A 20,672-nucleotide genomic window follows, 5' to 3' on the forward strand; every position below is an offset into this window, starting at 1 on the left:
CAACAAGTAAAACATATATTTTTATAGAATGAAAACTGAATATGGGATGTGTCTAAATGCTACTTTTACTTTGAATCGATCTTTTGGAATTGAATTGATCCATTATTGAATTAAAGATACTATGAATGAACTATACGAGTTTTCACTTTTCACTGTCACAATTTCATTTTGATTGCATATGACTAGTTCATTATAATGACTGTATATTGAATTATTAACCTACTTGACAAATTCAAGTGATGTTTTGACCAAGTGGCATACTGTGTCCACCATGACAATATGCAGTGTGCAATCAATGCTCTTATATGTCTTTTTTGGCTTTATTGAGGCTTTATTTTTTATTTAATTTTTATTTATTTATTTATTTGGCTTTATGTTTTTTGGCTTTATTGAGATTGATTTATGGTAAGTACAGTAATATAGTGAACTTCCTTTTTGTTTGAAAGGATGACAGCACTCCAAACAAAGGTGCATGAAACATGTTGCGATTCTGTTCCTGTCTTACAATTCAGTTGGTGCAGAGATTGCATTCGGATTCTTCAGACAGACGCGGACAGCACAATTGCGTGTCCTGTTCTCCCGGCTGTATGATATTCGACTCCCATTCATCATCAGTCTCTCTCTCTCTCTCTCTCTCTCTCTCTCTCTCTCTCTCTCTCTCTCTCTCTCTCTCTCTCTCTCTCTCTCTCTCTCTCTCTCTCTCTCTCTCTCTCTCTCTCTCTCTCTCTCTCTCTCAGTGCGCATAGTGCGCCTTGTCCACAAATGCAAGGTGTAGTGACTTGGCCGAGGGTGAAGTGTTGACTTCACGATTTTTCATCTAAAGCCTCCTGAAAGATCAAATCATTCGTCTTAATCTTCTACTTTTTTTCATCATCAGTATAATTCTTTAATTATTTGGTAGATTATGAAAGCTTATGTGGCATACGTTCTCCTGTGCGGAATGTCAGGTAAGTGCTATTAAGGGAAGACGTTTGGAAACGTGGATTGAGAAATAGGATAACAAACTTTCTCCAAATTTGAATGCGCTTAAATGCGTTAAATATTTTAAATCAAAAGCGTTATCTTAAATATATTTTTTAAACCGGCATGTTATCTGGAAGAAATTACTTGGAATGAAAAACAATGTATCCATGAAGGTATTTTAGGGTTCTCTGTTCTGTGCTGTGAAAATTGTTTCGACTGTAAATTGTGGAATTCATTTCTGCCATCTCCTTGAAAAAAATGAATTCACCCTAAACGCAAGCTGTGCTGTCACGTACCGTTATTTATTTATTTATTTATTGTATTTGTACTTGCGTGATACAGTACTTCTCAAAACCGCGCTGTTTGACTGATGAATGGCATTGTATCGTCATGTTGGCGGAAAATATCAAAACTTTACATAAGTGGTCAAAGATAAACAGTTAGAAAATTGTTTTTTTTCTGGTATGACTCACGGTACAGCAGGATAAGCTACTTACATTATTACATTACGTGTAACTACATGTATGATAATTCGTTTTTCGATAATGGGTTTCCTCTGGGTACTCTAGTTTCCTCCCACAGTCAAAAGACATGCCGGTTAGGTTGATTGGAATGAGTGTGTGAGTAAATGGTGTGTGTGCCCTGTGAGAGATTGGTGGCCTGTCCAGGGTGTATTCCTATCTCTCACCCAATGCATGCTGGGATAGCACCTTCCGCGACCCTGACCAGGAATAAGCGGGTATATATAATGGATGGATAGGGTGGCCAACATTCAACCCCGCCCTTTATAATGATATTCAAATTGTGCATCTAACTGCAGTATGAAGAGTTTGATTTATTTTTTTTCCATTTTTTGTTTCCTGTTTGCAGCTGCACTGACCTCATTCAACATCTCTGAGGAAAAGTCAAATTGCCCCCTGGGGTATTTCCCTTGTGGAAATCTCACCGTATGTCTCCCTCAGCTGCTACATTGCAATGGGGAGGATGACTGTGGGAATAAGGCAGATGAGGAAAACTGTGGTGAGTATTTTTATAATCATCGCGGAAGTAATTATCTTGCCATTGAAATAGTGTGTATACAACTTTTTTATTCCATTTTAAGGCTGTTTGGAACAGTAGTTGAAAGCCTTTTCAACCGTGGATTTGTTGAACACAAGGACATATGCATTCCTCTTATGAAAACAAATGCTTTGTTGGAATCTATTGCATTTCATCACTTTTTGAAGTACAAATTTGGAAGTAAAATCAATGCTGAAAACTTATGATTTATGAGCACAATGCTTGTAAAAACTTACATGTTGAACTTTGTTTTAGAGCTAGTAACTTTGATATTTTTAATCTCTCTGTAACATGAGCCGTTTTCATGGCAGGTGTAAATTGATCTGATCATTTCTCCAGGTTGTGTTATCACATAGATGACCTTTTTTCAGAGATTAAAAATAATAACGACATCGATATCATAGAGAACATCTCACCAAGCTAAAGTACAGGGTGAGACCAAGTAAGAACTTTGAAAGATTTGCACATTCTTTCAATGTAGTCACAAAATCAGTTAAAGTGTTGTTTAAACTGGGTTTTCCCTACAGGTAACATAAATTCACAAGACTGTATAGCTACTGTTATTTCTGACAGAAATAAAATGATGTATATATGTCACTTACTCAATCTGCCTATACGTGTAAGATTGTCTAGCTGACCACCAATCAAGGTGCTTTTTTTTACGAGCAGCTGCGGCTGACCACCATTGACTCTGTTGAACTTTTGCTTCAAAGCATGAGAGCATTAGCTCAGTATGAATTAGGTACATCAAAATGTGTATAATTTTAAAAAAAAACATTAACTCTGCATGGGCACTTGCTGGACTTTGACAAGGGCATCTATGTTCGAGAGTCTAAGACTCAGTAAGTCATTGGTCATTATTATGTATTATGTTATTACTGTGCACCACAAGTCAGACTGTCACAAGTCAGCTTGCACTTAGTGCTTTATTGAAGTTGCAGCGACACGTTGCTATTTTAGGAATGTTTCCGCAATGCCCGGCACTGTTGCTCTCATGCACTTATGTTGTCTTTCATTGTACCCACGTTACCGTGGGTAAGAGCGTTTTTTTTTTTAATGAAAGTACTGTACTTGATATAAGTGTCTCCAGCTACGCTGACTGAGACAAGTGAGTGTCTTTCAGTCCATTTTCCGAACCATGAGTTAAGTTAGGAACGTGGATTAGAGTCTGTGGATAACTGCTCATCTGGCTGTCCGTGTTGCCCGTGGGTAAACAGCTCACTACATTAGCTTGAATATATGCAAAATGCTTCTTATTAGTGTATTTTTTGATAATTTTTAAAAAAATTGTATGTTCTTCTTGGTACACAGCAGATCTACAGGATTTTACCCATAGTAATGCTATCAGTGCAGTGACACCAGTGTAATGCTGTCAGTGCAGCACAGGAGTGTTACGCTCATCTTTGGATGTCTTCCTTGTTGGTACACTGAGATGTTAAGCATTCACACTTCACTCACACTTACTCGTTCACTCATCTCCAACAATGAAATGTGGCCACCTTGGCTTGCTGAGGGACATTCTCACAGAATGTCAACCCAACGTCAGCCAGCCTTCCACAGGTCACATTAGCTCTTCCTTACAAGTGTCAGACACACACAGGCTACACGTTCCTCCTGTTTCTCTATAAACCACTCAGTCATCTGCCATGGTCTGAAGACTCATCTCTTCAGACTATATTTGGTCTAACTAACTATCACCACTCTGCAGGGCACTCCCAAACTGGGATCATTTGTATCCCTTAAATCCCTCTATTTTGTTCCTATAGCACTTTCATGTTACCCATCTACCTCCTGTACCACTTTATTGTTACATGTACCTCCATCCAACACATATATTTTATTTTGTATCATTATCTTGATGTTGTAGCTTGTCATGCCTCCTAGTTTGACTTATCATAGGCTAAGTCAGAGAGTAATGTTTACTGTGTGAACTGAACCTAATGTGTTCTCAGCTATAAATAACTGTTACAAAATGAGTATTGTACCTTATTGGACCTGTTCCTCGTAGTTGTTCCAATGACCTTCGGTATGCACTCATTGTATGTTGCTTTGGATAAAAGTGTCTGCCAAATAAATGTAATGTAATTATAGCAAGCTGAGTGCCACCGCTCGGTTAAGAGACGAGAGAGACGAGAGTTTATTTTTGGACGCGGATGCGTCTTTTATTTTTCACGGCCGCCACGCGGCTTTCTGTTCCGTACAACACACAATTCGCCGCTGACTCTCTGTCAGCTCTTCCCCCATCTCCAGTCCGTCCGCTTCTGTCTCAGTAGACCGGCTTTTAAGAGTCCAGGCTTCCGAGAGCCGCCCCGCCCTCTCTCTCTCTCTGCAGCCAATGCAAAACCACGCCCACCCTACCACAGTAATGTAAATGTACAAGTTGGCATCAGGAAAGGAATGGGTCAGGGATAGGTTAAGGTCAGAGTTAGGGTTAAGGTTAAGCTATGGTTAGAGTATCTGTCTCCTCCAATTGACTCCTTGTGGAGGAGTGTAAGTGCTTTACCTCCAGAGGTCCTTATGTGAGAGCCACAGAGGTGGTTCAAGTGGTACACATATAGCACTTTAAAACTGGGAAGAAAATAACGGTGGAAAAACTGTTAAAAAAAGATTATGATTGATGGAAGTTTTCAGCTATGTACAGCATTAAAAGGATGTCAGGTTGTGCTCTGACAGTTTTGTCACCATGGCATCTGTATATTACATTTTTAAGGGTCAAATACTGAACCAACATTATTTCTGACTCATATAAAGGTCATTGACAAATGTGGTGATCACAGACACAATAATAAAGTTAATCTCACAGCAGGACGTGTCTGAGTGTATGGTCTCGACTGAGGAGCAACAGAACAGCATTACATTGGGTTGATCTCTGAATGCGTTCTTGGAGCATCAGATCTACAGTGAGAGCGGCAAATTGAAAAGAATACTTTCAAAAAAAAAAAAAAAGGTGAGTTTGGAGGACTTACCAAGAAGGAGTTGTAGCATGCCCCAGAAAACAGCTTGTTTATGCATGTGACCAGTTCTGTCTGCACCCCAAGCCCATGACAGTGTGGAGCTGGGGAGTGAATGTACTAACCTTCCTTTTTGGGGTCTGTCGGGAAGGACCCCTGATCAAACTTTAGGGTCAACAAGGCCCTACGATTGTGCGCCAGAAAATAGTTCTACGTTCCTAGCAAAACATTACAGTGTGTTAAATACACGCAACAACAGTTTTTTTTTTTCTTCTAACATAATGCTGAGCTTCATTGAAAGGCAAAGTAAAATGAAGGGCCACTCCATAACCTGATCATACGATAGCACTGCCACAGACATTTAGCCTGTATTTTCTGCAGTTTCTCGCTGACTACCTTGTCTCTGTTGATGTCGAATTAGTATATTTTCAGTTGTGAAATTGGTGAACACTTACAATGTGTACACCTTGGGCCACTCTTCCATAGATTAAAAAAAGACGTAATTTTAGTGGGATAGAGCATTTTGAATTCTGCAGAAAGAATACATCACACCACTACCCTGCTGTGAAAAGCACTCTTCCACCAAAATATCGAACTGCTTCAACAGCTTCAGTCACCCACCCCCTTTTTGCAGAGGCCCCAAAATCTAAGGCAATACCAGCATGAATCATATGAGATTTAAAACCTACACTCCTTTCACAGGTGAGAATGCTGGAATAGAATGCTGCTTCAAAATACTTTAACTTTTCCCCATGGTGCTCTTGAATAGGTTATTGTTCAGTTCTCATGGCATTCACAATCATGGAGCACACCACAGGCAGAGCAATACATGATATTTGAGGTCTCAAGGACATCACATGCTGTATTTTCAGGAAAATTCAATCACAATATTAGTTGAAACATCATGTTTAGTATTTCTTCATACTAGAAGTCTTCAACAGATGGAATACATTATAGCTATTTGCCACCGTTCAAAAGAAGGAAAAAAAACAGAAATCTCTGTAAAAATGAGATGACGGGGCAATATGGAGCCACATTTCTTGTGTTTCTCGTATGAATGTGTGCAATCGCATGAAATTTGTTCATGAAATCTATTCACTGTTATTAAAGCAGAATGATGGCTTCCATGTCACCATGTGACTGACAGAGAACTTTAAACTGCACTGGCTGAAAGTCTAACACAAACCAAATCACATGGGTCATACGGCTGTTATTATTGATAATGTTAGTTTGCCCACGAGGGGTATGCTTGAAATGTGTTATTGAAACACTGTGCAAACAGATTTCTGGAATAATAGGCATCCAAGATATTGATTTGAAAATGTAAATGAAAGTTATTTAAATATTTTTAAATAGAAATTGGGACATCTTTTAAACTAATTTGTATTCATACTTATAACATTATAACATACTTAAAACATGATATATGTAGACACATCAAACCTGCTCACATGAGTATACCTGATCCAATCTTAGGATTGCATATGCCCAGAGAAGTACTCCTCAACCATGATCCAATCCTAGGTTTGCATATGTCCAGAGAAATATACCTCTACCGTGAGCCAATCCTAGGCTTACATACTGTATGTCCAGAAAAGTACACCCCTACCATGAGCCAGTCCTTGGTGTTAAAAACAAATCTACACTACTTTGTCAAGATACAGTGGACCACTGGAAAACTGAAATCAGGTGGCTGCCTCCTTTCCAATATTGTGTAAAGGGCAATATCTTAGTGCTTGTCATATCCCAATATATCATGCTTCATTTGTTCATTTTTTATTACATTTACTAGAAGGGAATTCCATATGTTTCTTCCATTCAATGCTGTCTTGGGTGGACTGTATTTGATTTACGATTTATTGAATTCATTCTGTGTTCTAGGAGATAACAATGGATGGCCCCATCTTTTTGACAAATATTTTGGAATCCTCAATAATGACTTTGGAACCAAGTCAAACAAGTGTTGTAAGTATTTAATCAGAACTCACATTTCCAGTGAAAAACCACCAAAAGCAGTGGTTACAAGCCCAGTTCCTTAACCACTGTGCTACACTGCTGCCTACTGTTGTGGAACTCTCAAGTGGTGCCACTTGAGTTCCACAACAGTGTATTGAAGGTCTTGCAATTTAATATATCTGGGTCAAAATTTGCTTCACTTAAGAATATTCTAGCAACTCATTGCCAATCATGCATGGTACAATTAAGGAAGTGGGCACTGAAAGGAGATGGCGTATAGAAAGTCCAACACTTTCCTCTCTGCTTCTGCAGGCACGGTGAACAGACTGAAGATTGTGGTTTGTTTTTCTCTTAGTGCTTGGAACAGTTCCAGATATGTGCCTCTGCAGAGACCTTGAACTTGACTGCGATGGCGCTCAGCTCCAAGCTGTACCCACAGTGTCAACAAATGTAACTATGATGTGAGTGCTTCTTCAGGCCTCATGAGTCCCCGAGTGTGCTTACTGTACAGATGCATTGAATCCTGGAAGGTCAGCCAGCTTTTCCTGTACCTCACTCTGAGTTTCTGAACAAGATTAATTTTGCGGCCTGTAAATTCACCTGTAATTTTAATTCAGTTGCAACTGAACTATATTCATGAAGCCTTAAACATCGCCATAGTAATTAGGTTGCTTACAATAATTTTGCTCCCCAGAATATTCCAGGAAGGTTATATTGTTATTTGCACTTGTCTGGTTAACTGAATGTCCCTTGAGTGTCATTTATTTATCACAAGCAATCAGAATGTTTCTTGTTAGCTGAGAAAACATTTAAGAATGTTTGTCCCTGAAAATGGTTTCTGTAGCAGGATAACTTATTGGGAGTAGAACACTTGTTATGAATCTCTCTCCCTTTTTTTTAATTTTTTTTTTTTAGAAATGTGTCTGGCCAAGAAAACAGGATTGTTCTTTTCCTCTATGCAGGATATATATATATATATATATATATATATATATATATATATATATATAATTGATTCTTCTAATTTCAGGTCATTGCAAAGAAACAGACTGCAGAAGCTGGATGCTGACATGTTCTATGATTTCCAGAACCTCCAGAAGTTGTAAGTTTATTATATATTGTAATTATTTCAAAGCACTAAGGCTCCAACCCTGGTTTGGTCAATGTTCAATGTTATTTGAGAAGGTCTGCAGTCTGCATAACTTGGGAATTGGGAGTTGCGAAGTTCGTGTATCACAAATATAATTAATTCTCCCATCAAAGTGCACTTTGTGATGGCCAGAAAACATTTCTTCCAGCTTTACCAATTTTACACCTCTCTCCTCCCCATTTCTTCTCAGTATATCTCTTTGTGGATGGATAGCATTGTTACATAGTTGACCAGTGACCAGGTGCGCCAGTAAATATTTGCTGTGAACAACTACCACTCTCAGTGTTATCTGTGCTAATATAAATTCCATTTGCAATGTCTTTGTAGGTATCTGCAGCACAACAGGATTCGAGCTGTGAACCCAAAAGCATTCCGAGGATTGTATAACTTAACAAGACTGTGAGTTTTCAGTGTATTTGTCTAAACCTATATCGTTACCTATATTGAATCTCTATTGTTAGTATTGTGATGTTTGTAGCTTGTATTGTGTGACTGCTTGTTTTTATTGTAACTATGGTGAAACCAAAGGCAAATTTCCACAAAAGTGGACAAAGTATCTATCTATCCATCTATCTGTTATTATTTATGTGTTTGTATTGCAGTTGAATATACAACAATGTATGGTATGCTTATGACTGTTGTCCTGTTCAAAATAGCTTTGAAGAAGATGCCTGTGGTAAAATATGGGCACTTATTTTATACAACACAAATATTTTCCTAGCAGTTAAGGCAAGATTACATTTCTTTGTTAAAATACATTTGTATCTTGAATTGTGTAAATGTTCCATCAGGTTATTAGATAGTGAAACTTTGCACTGAAAATACAGGACATATTTTAAAACTAAAGGATATCGTGATCTACAATCTTAATCTTGATATTTAATATGAGTAGCCTTTCACATTCCTGCATTTTACAGAAGGCAGGGATTGAATAACTAGTCTGTATTTTATGGGCTGTCAGGTCTATGCTTGTAAAGAGAAGCAGATAGCTGGAGACTGTGTAGAGTGTGCAGGGCGGGTGACATTTCAGAATTTCAATGCAGAAGTTTTGGACAGGTACAGAGCCACACTTTCTGCAGGTGTTTCAGTCTGATAAAAACATCAAGGGCAGTTTGGTGTTTGTTATAATTTTAGTAATATTTTATGAATATCATTGATTTGGGTCAGTGAGTATTTGACACTGTGTGTCACAGAGAAACCACTTAAGTTATTGCTCCTTTTGAAAAAGTTTTTTTTTAAGTTATGGATGCAGGAAGGAAGCTCAGAGTTCATTTATTCTTGAAAGCGTTTTTGGAATTTGAAAGAGACTGTAGTTTAGTATGAAGGAAGAGATGGACTTTCTAGCCGGTACATCCATCGGTTTTCAATGTCACATTTAATAATGTGATAAGCTAAATCTAATTATGCTGCAGCTTATGAAAGCTCAACACAATATTCTACATGCCATGATGCTGAGTTTTATTCCTCATTTGCAAGGCCTTGAATGCTCTGCATGTCTAAATAGTGCTCTTATGTAAATGATTCATATTCAAAATTCCACTGCATTCTAAGAGGTTGTTTGCAAGACAATTCCAATCATGTATTTTCATTGAAAGTTTAATAATACTATTTAATTTCCTCTGTTACTCACTTTTCATGAATTTAATGTGATGAAAGGCAATTGCATTTGATTCAGTTTTGTTATAAATGAATGAGACAGGTGTTGTAGAGGCTGGGACCCTAATGAGTAGTTTGTTTCAGCAGCTTATGCTGATGTGTAATATGTCTTTCTCTCTCATTCCGTCCCTCCCTTCACTTTAATACCCAGGTATTTAAGCTACAATAGGATATCTGTCCTGGAGCCAGGTGTGTTCCGTGATCTTCACCAACTGGAGTGGCTGTAGGTCTTCTTTGTTGTCCATTTCCTTTTTAGATTAAATATGTTTCTATGTACTGTAAACCAGTTAAATAAGCAATAAGAAAGTTAAATAAATGATAGGAGACAAATTGTGTAAGTTTCTGTTACAATTCTTCTTTCCAATTTGCCACACTGTGGCACAGGTGAGCTAGCACTGATCGGAGGTGAGGCGTGTTGTGTTTAGTTATACAAATCATTATGCCTCTCTGCTATGGTGAGTTGATGTCAATTAGATGAAGTTAAGAGTGCATTAAACTCACATTAAAGTAAAGCATTAAAGCTGAGTTATGTTTTATATGTGTCAAGGAAAATATAAAGCTCTGGAAACACTTTCCTAAACTACCAAGGGGCACAGAATTGGAAACAGAACTAATGAGGATAAAAAAATTGCAGCTATATTCGGATACGGCTGGAAGAGAATAATTGTAATTGGTAAACCCAGCGTGGTTCCATTCCGAGTATTTTTGAGACTGTATGCCTAGACTAAGCATCGTTCACTTCCATTCAACTCAGTGTAGCTGGGAATACTTTATAAATGTCAGCAGAACAATCTTCAAAACTGTCATGACTGATGAAACCATGCATTTATCATCTAATCTATTTTTATTTATTATTGATCTTAGGATACTAGAAAACAACAACATCAACCAAATATCCCCAATGACCTTTTCAGGCTTACGTTCACTTGTCCTTTTGTAAGTTTGCCTCTTCTGATTTTTTGGTAGCTTTCGTAATTTATTCAAGCTTTTTATACATAAGAAGGCTGTTTATACAATACAGTTACAATCATAAAGTTTGTGTAACCAGACATTTCTCCTGAAACATTATAATGCTTTGTCCCGTGCTCTAGGGTACTGCTCAATAATTCTCTCAATCAGCTTGATGACATCTGCCTGGAGATGCCAAGGCTAAACTGGCTGTAAGTTCAACGCACTACTTAATATGTTACATTGTCTGGCTTGACATTGAAAAATAGAGACAATGCTGGGAATTGTGTCAGCCCATGATCTTTGTCTCTTTTTCAGGGACATGGAGGGAAATCAGATCACGAGTGTTGGGAATGTAACATTTGGCTCTTGCAAGATGCTCACTGTGCTGTAAGTTTACTTATTTCATTTGCCCCACATAACTCCACTGATTTAATTACGGTTTCTGTTTTACTGCAGCAGAGACAACTGAACGCAAGAGAAATACATTCTGCATTCCTTCCTGGTTCAACTGAGGATCTTCACTCACTATTTACATATATTGAACCAGTAATGCAATTTTTAACTTAAAAGGAAAATAAATGGAATACCTTTTCATCAGTGAATCATACAGAGTCTGCTATTTTGCATTTATGCAGCATTGTTTAGCATTGCTGTCTAGATTCGATCAACATTTATTTGGTGCATTGACAGACATCAGATTATTTTCTTACATCACAGATAGTTGAAAAAAAAAATTGTGCTTGCTACATTAAAACACTACTTGCATCAAGCTGGGTCAAAGTAATGGACAGATGTTGGCATCTAGTAGATGTGTCTAGTAGTGTCTTTCCATTCATTATATTCATGAAGCATATACACAAGTACCTTTTGAAACAATATGAATTCCAGAGGGGGAAAAACATGGAGGAGCTGCCGCAGCCTTTATTTCAAGGATGTATTGTTGAAAGAAATACATTTAGGAGAATTCATTACCCTGCTTGCTTAATGCTTGTTATTTCTCACTTTTTTCTTCTAGAGTATTACAGAGGAACAGAATTAATCTCTTACACAGACGTGCTTTCACACCTTTGCAAAAACTTGGAGAGCTGTAAGTTATATATTTTGATATTACCCCAGTAATGCAATACTTTAAGCAACACTATAATAGCATTTCATATGGCATAGGATTACTGTTAATCGACTTTGGGAAAACAGAGCTACTAATGAGCTTCAGTGACTTAAATAATACTGGTTGTGAACTGTGTCAGTTGCTTCTGCGTTGTGCTCACAAGAAACCTTTCCACTGCATCTACATTTTGTAGAAAAAACATATTAAAGAAATATATGTCAGCCCTTAAAAAAATATTGCATGCGCACATTTTAATAAAATATTGAATTCAAACCTGAGTCAGCTTCCTTCACCCCTGCTGGTGCCTTTAGAGTTTGAATTTTAATTCCTCTCCATGTACTTTCTCCTTTGAAGAATAATGTGGCTGACTGTTCAAAACCAGAAAAAGTCACTGAAATATGAAGTTAAAAGTGTCATATAATGATTTGGGTTGTTGACTCAGAGGTTGTGCTTTTGAATCCCACCTGTCGATTCTGTACCTGGTGTACCTTTAAGCTGGGTTCATTTTTCAGGAAGAAATCCAGGGGTATAATTGGATTGTATGGAAAAATGCAGTTGGCTCTAAATAATATCATCAACCACATGCCATAATATAGTGTGAAAATCAGAATGAAAAAGACTATTGGAATTATTCATCCTCACAGTTATACCTGTAGATGTGCATAACAATTTAAGATTTCTGATTTACAACAATTTAAAATGTCTCAAGAATTTATTCTTATGAAAATCCCTCCACACAAAGACCTTCAGCGGCTCTTTAAAAAAGCCTACCTTTTGTATTGGTGTCTGTACATCCTGTATGGTTATCAACACTATAATGGCACTAGACAGTCAAGCCATTGTTCTACAAACCCATGGAGAACAACAGATTAAAAGCAACCATGTCAATAACCAACATAATTTATGATATATGCTAATAACGTACCATATGGGAAATTTCCATCAGTGAAGAGAATGTGATTTGACAGTTTGAAAGCAACAGAAATGGTATACAAACCTTTTTATACACAAGGGGTTCTGTCGCTTTTGTAAGAGTGTCTGGCGTATTCTTTGTAAAATATGGCTGGCTACACAACATACAAAAGCATGATGTACCTGACTCCACAAAACCATTTCATGAATGCATTGTTGTCACTGATGGACAATTAAACTTTAATGAAAAATATGCTTTCAAACTTTGTAAAGGGCCTCGAAGGGTTCGCAACATTTGATAGTGCCAAGTGTTTATTTATTTTTGCAGAGATTTGTCCAACAACAACATTGAAAGGATTCCACAAGATTTATTTATTGGGCTCTCTGAGCTACTACAGTTGTAAGTGTACAGTATTAAACATGTTGCATGATGCATACTATTTGTATGATATATCATTCATCTTTACACATATTATTAAATCCTGTTAATATATGTTAGATATGAATTTAATCGAAGTAAATTAATTTTACAAATAAAATTCAAAAGCCGATCCATTACTCATAATAGTTATGGATATACTTAATGCTGTGTATTTTCTATAGTATTTTTCATTGTAAAGATGGTGTCAGTGGAAATAAGGAAATAGGAGTAAGAATCTATTAACAAATTATAATTGTAGACAATCAAATAATGTAAAATTGTAGATGGTTCATTAAGCCTATATTTGTTTCTCCCTCAGGAATATTTCACATAACCCCATAGTAGAATTCCAGATGGACCACTTTGATAACCTGCATAAACTAAAATCTTTGTGAGTTACATTCTGTTTTATTTTCCCACTTTGGTAACAATAATTATTCACACTAGGGCCTGTTACTCAAATCATGGCACTCAAGGGCCAAGAACTGATGGTTTTACATCCTCCCTTTACCTGGGAGTCAGGTGTGAAGGCAATTTGGCCAATCAGTAGCACATCTGTTGAAGATTTCTGTAATTATTTACTTTTACCAAAAGGAATCATAGCACAAATATATGCCAGAATTTATCTTATCTTGTCCTTGACATGGAGAATTAAATGTCAATGTTTTTTTCTTCACAATCAGTTCAATTTTTCATTTAATGTATTTCAATGCAAGTCAAAGTTAAGAACAGATGTTCATCAGATCCAATGATAATTTGCTTATATTAAACGCTGATTGCTGATCACGATTTGTGATTTCTAGAAGCATAGAGGGAATTGAGATTGTGAACATCCAGAGAAGAATGTTCGAACCTCTGAAAAACCTGACACACATGTGAGTTTTATCTTATCCCCATGCTATTTTAATGCTGAGAATGCATACTTTACATCCTGCATGCATTAATTAATCACACACCATTGTCCTGTGGCTTGTGGTTATCGCTCATTTTAAATATGTTTCTTATGTGCAGACAGATGTTTTAATGCGTTAATTCAGTTTAAGTTACTTGTTCAATGATAAAACAACAGTGTGCTGCCAAACACATGACTACATGACTAGTAACTCAGTTAACAATGGAGATGATGTCATATTGACCGCGCTATTCCATTGGCCAGCCTACACCTTAGAGTCTTCATAAACTACAATTATTTCACTGTAGGATTACATTTCAGTGTTAAAGATTATTACTAACTGAACACAACTTTATAGAATTCCCATTCATCTGCAATTCCACCTCCTTCTATAGAGACTCAAAATCTCTCTTGCAAGGTGATTGAAAAAAGTTACAGGGAACCCACAAAACCCACTCGTTAGAATGTGAAAGGGGAATGTCAATATTTGCATATCAGTGCATATCAGTGTATGACCTGCTAAATATCATTTAAGCCACTTATATTTCTTGTACATTACAAGTAAATGTAAAAGGAAAACTGATAGAGTGGATCATTTGCTTGGTAAAAGGCAGGATCTCTGGTTCTCCATGTTTTGCAGATACTTTAAGAAGTTCCAATACTGTGGATATGCTCCCCACGTGCGTAGCTGCAAGCCCAACACAGATGGCATCTCCTCCTTGGAGGACCTGCTGGCCAACATCGTGCTGCGCGTCTTTGTCTGGGTGGTGTCGGCCACCACCTGCATCGGAAACATCTTTGTCATCGGAATGAGGTCATACATCAGATCCGAGAACAAACTGCACGCCATGTGCATCATATCTCTTTGCTGTAAGTAAAACATTGTTCTGGTGCCTTTTTTTTAGCTTCATATCAATTCATTCAAATTGGTTCTCATGCACTGGGTTGTGTATATGTGTTCAGTATAATGAAACATATTCGTTTCAATGGAGATCTGATAGCTTTGTTCAGTATGAATTACGTCTCTACTTATAGGCAGTATATATGTTGAACACTCTCCTGTGGCTTATGCTTCTTTTCTGTTCTTAGAATATGAATGGCCTCTGTATACATTCATGTTCTTTCCTCAATGATGAGTCATGACTGTGGAACAAATGAATAAAAATTTATGTATTCTTCAACAAGCTATTCAGAGTTGCCATATGAAGAGTAAATGATATGCTCTTGCGAACCAGTGTCCTCATGGCATTACTGAAATGACATAAGTTGTTTGAATTTCACAAGTGAAGTCAATGTGTCAATGCGTTTGTGGGCTTGTGCGTAGGATTAAGTAAAATGTCATGTTGAATAAATAAATTTGAATTCACGCCAAATTGTGCAGCTGTGAAGCTCTGGAACAACTGTAAAATGTTCCTTATGCTTGTGCAGTTGTGGCATTTTTAGCAAAAAAGGCAGAGGTTGAGCAAAGGACCTTTGCAAAGCTTTTTAGCTAATCCTAATTACTATACCTGTGCAATGTCATGCCTTAGGAACAATTTATTAATAAAAAAATTGGTACAAGGCTGCTATTAATTCAGAGCCAAGCCAGGGGTTAGAATAAATCCAAGGCTCCATTTTTGTAAGCTGCTCTGGATAAGAGTGTCTTTTAAATGTGTATTACGGAGCTCAGCCTTATAACTGCGACAGCTATAATTACTATACGATGGAGACATTGGCAGCAAATCAGCGAACCAAGAGAGAGAAAAATAGCTTGGACAACAGTTTCCCTCTTCCAGCTGCCTGGACATCATTAAATGTTTCACGCTCAACTGTCTCTGTGCAATGCACTCCAATCGCCCACAGTGCTGCACACTGCCACTGCACCATCTCTGGCAGAGGCCAGTCTTCAGATTGCCCCCATCTGTGTGTGATATCTGCTGGCATTGAGCGTCAAACTAATAATGATTTTCTTTAGCGCACCTCTAGAGATCATGCATTGCTTTGTCTCAGCTTCTCCAAATTGTTGTCTGTCTCCTCCTAATGTGCTGGTTATCTAAGCAATTGTGCTCTAAGTTCAACTCATTTGCCCTGACTAGTTGTTTCATGCATTCATATAGATGCAAACATCAATGCCTCCTTTTGCTTGTGGTTCCAGCTAATGCTACCAGTTGTGTCTTTAATTCAATTTCCGTTTGTTCTGTTTCAACTATCTCTCAAGTGTGCTATATTACTTATCCTTCTCTTTGCTGCAGTCATTTTTTAACATTTATTTTAAAGATCATTACAGGTTCAAACTTCTTAGTTATAAGGTCATCTTCTCACCTGTTGCTAATTATTTTAGTTTACTGTGAAAGTGGCACGTCATTTAATTGTGAATTGATCTTACTGTCCGCAGATGTAGCAAGTAGCTTTTCCTACAATGTTACACCCTCCACTCCCTCTCCTCAGGCGCTGATGGTTTAATGGGCGTGTACCTTTTTGTGATTGGCGCATTTGACCTGAAGTTCCGGGGCGAGTACAACCACCACGCCCAGGCTTGGATGGACAGCTCCGAGTGCCAGGTGGTGGGCTCCCTGGCCATGCTTTCCACAGAAGTGTCCGTCCTGCTGCTCACCTACCTCACCCTGGAGAAATACGTCTGCATCGTGTACCCGTTCCGGTACGTCTCTCCCAGGAGGGGGCGCACCGTGAGCGTCCTCATCAGCATCTGGGTCCTGGGGTTCGTCATCGCCTTCATCCCGTTGGTCGGCAAGGGCATCTTCAGGAACTTCTACGGGACCAACGGAGTGTGCTTCCCCTTGCATTCTGAGCAGCCAGAGACCCCAGGGGCCCAAATCTACTCCATCATCATTTTCCTTGGTAGGTATCATCTATGGTGCTGTTACATATGGTGCTGGGAGTGGTACACAAGGGAACTGTCCCTGTAACCAGAAGGGTTGCTGTAGTTGTAGGCAAGTGCTCCAACCTAAAGTCATCAAGAAAACATCCAGTGGTGTAAATAGATAAAGTATAACAATGCAGGCCATGTGAGTCATGCACAATAAGACCATCTCCCAAGTTAATAAATTTGAAGCAAGTCAGCCTGATGCAAGCTTTTATCTCAAGTTTGCAAATATTTTCTACAGACCAATGCTCTTTTTGAATGTCCACTTTTTTTTGCTGATTTATTGTGGAAGAAGACCAAAACGATGAAATATAAATGACCAAATATTCTTTGCACGTACGTATCAGCATATATACAAATACACATTCCTAGTAAGTGTCCCAGGTTTACAGTTGACTCGTTGCTGGCATTGTACAAATACTATGGCTGGGTCTGTAAATTTGCACTGCACATTTTATAACGATTTACTCTGTCATTATCATGCAGTTCTGTAGCCTTCATTATGTAAGTAATTATTTAGGAAATCTCATCACAGTGTGAGTACTGTGAAATTGAAATGAAAATCATTCTGAATGACAGTTGAAGGTCTGCTAAAAAAAATACTGATATTATTGTCTAGACAACAGAAGCCATCGAGCTTGTTAAACAAAGAACAGGAACATATCAATCGAGTGTGTTAATAGCTAAGATATTAACTGTTTGTCCAAAATGCATAATGCAAATATATTGGCAAATGCAAAGAACCAGCAGATGGCCAATTTAAAGAGACAGAAGCTCTTGCACAGGGCTCTGCTCAGTTTAAACCTGTTATTATATAGAATATTTGGTATTCTGTAGACCACCAAAGAGAACTAAGAGAAAATAACCCCAGTGTACAGATCTTTTAGTGAAACGTGATGGCTAATGTTTTACTTCCTATGTTTCTTTATTCTGTTTATCAATATGTTCATTATCTGTGTGCTAAATTGTTTGAAACTGATCTCATTTTATGGCATGGCAATGGCTACCTTCAGAATATGAACAACCTTTTTCTCCTAAAATTCAGAACCTCACAAATCCAAAAATCTGAAAATGTTCGTCCGTGAAACCATTCTATATGAGTATTTCTGTGGTTACACTGAGCGGAGAAAAACTGTCCGAGTTGCTAATGTAGATGTCATTAGCAACTCACAGGCTTTCACACAAGAATATCAATTGCCGTTGCTCTCAGCTTCATCTGCAATGTTTCTACATTTCCACTGATGATACATGTAATCAATGTTTTATATTTGTATAGCTAGCTGACGTATGATGTATGACAAATGTATGACAGGAAAATCCTTTAATTTTGAACTACAATAATAGCTCAGCCACCAAATTGTTACCATGAATGTCTTCCTCTGGCGTTGATTTCTGTGCTCAAACAAGTATATATTTTTGTCTTTACAAATATTATATATTTAAGCAATCAGGCAAGAGTGGCCATGCTATATTGTGTTGTGAATATAGTCACAGCTAAATGTATATTGTTGTATATTTCAATAAGCAAAATTAGACATGCATTTCTGGAAGAGCTATTTAGAACATTTCTATCAAGAATTTGAAGTTATTATAAATTACTGATTTATAAAAACAAATTGATGAATAAAGTGTTTTTGTTCTTGTTTAAAATGACCACTTCACCGTTTGTTTCAACAACCTCAAAAATAAAATAAAAATCTGTTCCACATTGCTCCACAGGTTTGAACTTGATTGCATTCCTGATAATTCTGATATCTTATGGAAGTATGTTCTACAACATACAAAGAACTGGGACCCGGGCCACAGAATACAGAAATCACATCAAGAAGGAGGTGACCATCGCCAAGCGCTTTTTCTCCATCGTTATCACTGACTCTCTCTGCTGGATACCCATCTTTATCCTCAAGATTTTATCTTTAGCACAGGTGGAAATACCAGGTTTGTCTTTCTCTAAATTAATTTAAATGTACACTTTTAAAAGAACCAATTCATTCTCACATCCAATCATTTCTCTCATAGGCACAATCAGTTCCTGGGTGGTGATATTCATCCTGCCAATCAACAGCGCCCTCAACCCCATCCTCTACACTCTAACGACACGCCCATTCAAGGAGACCATTCTCCAAGTGTGGGAAAACTACAGAGAGAGAAGGACCATCTCCAGCATTCAGAACTCCGCGTGCACGCCATCCTTCACTTGGCTGGAGATGTGGCCACTTCAGGACACTGCAAATCCTCTGTCATTGGCAGAATATTCAACACTCCCCATTGAAACGTTGGGAAAGTCCAACCTGCTGCCGCTGAAATGCACGGCCAATCAGTCTGAATAACCCGTATCATGTGCACATGCAATGTGTTTGCTGATTGCATTTTGGTCATTATTCTGAATGGGGAAAGCAAAACAAATACAATTTTAGAAAGTTTGATGTTATGGGATAGGATGGGAAAGCATGGATACATTTTATGAAGGTCCCTAATGTGAGATATTGACCTTGACAATGCCAGTAATTTTCTGGATGACTGAAGTGATCCGATGCATACTCTTGAAGCAAACTTTACAGTTGACCTGAACTCCATTTAATTGTGCCATGTTTCACTTAGTTCCCGTGATGTCACATGATGTATAACGTGATTCATATTTTATTTCCAATAATGACCATAAGATACTGTGGCAATGAGTGTCTATTTAAGTGCAATGGCTCTTGATCACATAATTAAAATGTAATTTTTATAGTTTAAGGATTTTAACAATAATAACAAAATGAATGAATCAACAAAAAAAATGTTACAGTAACTTTTATCTTAACCACTTAACAACAGTGGATTAAAACTAAACTAAAAGTTGGTAAGCTTAGCATCCACGTTTGAAACATTTGTAAGGTAAGAGATGTTCACTAAAGGGTGCAGAACAAGTTTACTGATAGTATGATGTATTCTGGGCAGGACTACGCTGCTATACCTTACTGCCTAGCGTAATGACCTATATGTTTTGTATCAAAAACCAAGCCTTTCAGGCAGGTGAGTTTTTCTGCGTTCCTTAGAGTGAGGAATCATTGTACTTTTCCAAGGTTTCACAAGTGTAAAAAGGTAACTCTGGAGATTATTATTATGATTATTTTTACTACAGTATGTCACACACAGTTCATGTAGTCATGCTGATAGAAATGTCAAACATTTTTCAGGAAAAATGCAATGCACGTACAGTACATAAAATGATATGTATGATGCATAGAAACATCATAACTAACTATAATGGCTTTTGAATGTTATATGTAGTAGTTACTGTATGTCATACTCATTAAGTTATCCACTGTATCATGAAGGTTCTACACAGGGTGCTGTTTGTGTAAATTGTGACAGCAATACAGTCATTTCCTATGGAAATTGCATTGATGCATAAATTCATTTTGTATTATAATGTATAAATACATAATTGTATTGTAGTCAGAAAACATTGAAAGGTTGAGTTTCTTTCAATAAAAAATGTTTAAAACAGCAATGTTAATTTTAATTTGTCTGTTACCTTCCCCAATATTTTGAAAGCACTCTCTGTACAGCTCTATCACCAGCCTGGTAGAACTGGAGGTTGTTTTTGTTTTTTTCCGGTCATTTGTCAAATGCCTGAAAGTAGATCCAAAAGTCATATGTTGCGTGCCTTGCAATAAAACAAAACATGACTTTCGTAACAACATTGCGACAATTTACGTACATTGCCAATTGTAGTTTTACACACGGATGAATACACGTGTGCACCATTGTTTATAAACTCTAATTCCCATAGCTCTTTGCG

The 20,672-nt window shown here is 37.5% G+C and overlaps 1 protein-coding gene across 1 annotated transcript; it reads left to right on the top strand.

Annotated features, from left to right (window-relative positions):
- Positions 1 to 784: 784 nt before the first annotated feature.
- On the top strand, positions 785 to 20,340 carry rxfp1 (relaxin family peptide receptor 1). The gene is made up of 18 exons (XM_035424480.1): positions 785 to 947; positions 1,834 to 1,983; positions 6,855 to 6,938; positions 7,285 to 7,390; positions 7,960 to 8,031; positions 8,407 to 8,478; positions 9,887 to 9,958; positions 10,600 to 10,671; positions 10,827 to 10,895; positions 11,002 to 11,073; positions 11,702 to 11,773; positions 13,035 to 13,106; positions 13,447 to 13,518; positions 13,931 to 14,002; positions 14,660 to 14,889; positions 16,447 to 16,857; positions 18,602 to 18,820; positions 18,902 to 20,340. The coding sequence occupies exons 1-18, from the start codon at positions 905 to 907 to the stop codon at positions 19,210 to 19,212; spliced, it is 2,271 nt and encodes a 756-aa protein (XP_035280371.1). The 5' UTR covers positions 785 to 904; the 3' UTR covers positions 19,213 to 20,340.
- Positions 20,341 to 20,672: the final 332 nt, after the last annotated feature.

Source organism: Anguilla anguilla, chromosome 7 (assembly GCF_013347855.1).
Source record: "Anguilla anguilla isolate fAngAng1 chromosome 7, fAngAng1.pri, whole genome shotgun sequence".
Classification (NCBI taxonomy): domain Eukaryota; kingdom Metazoa; phylum Chordata; class Actinopteri; order Anguilliformes; family Anguillidae; genus Anguilla; species Anguilla anguilla.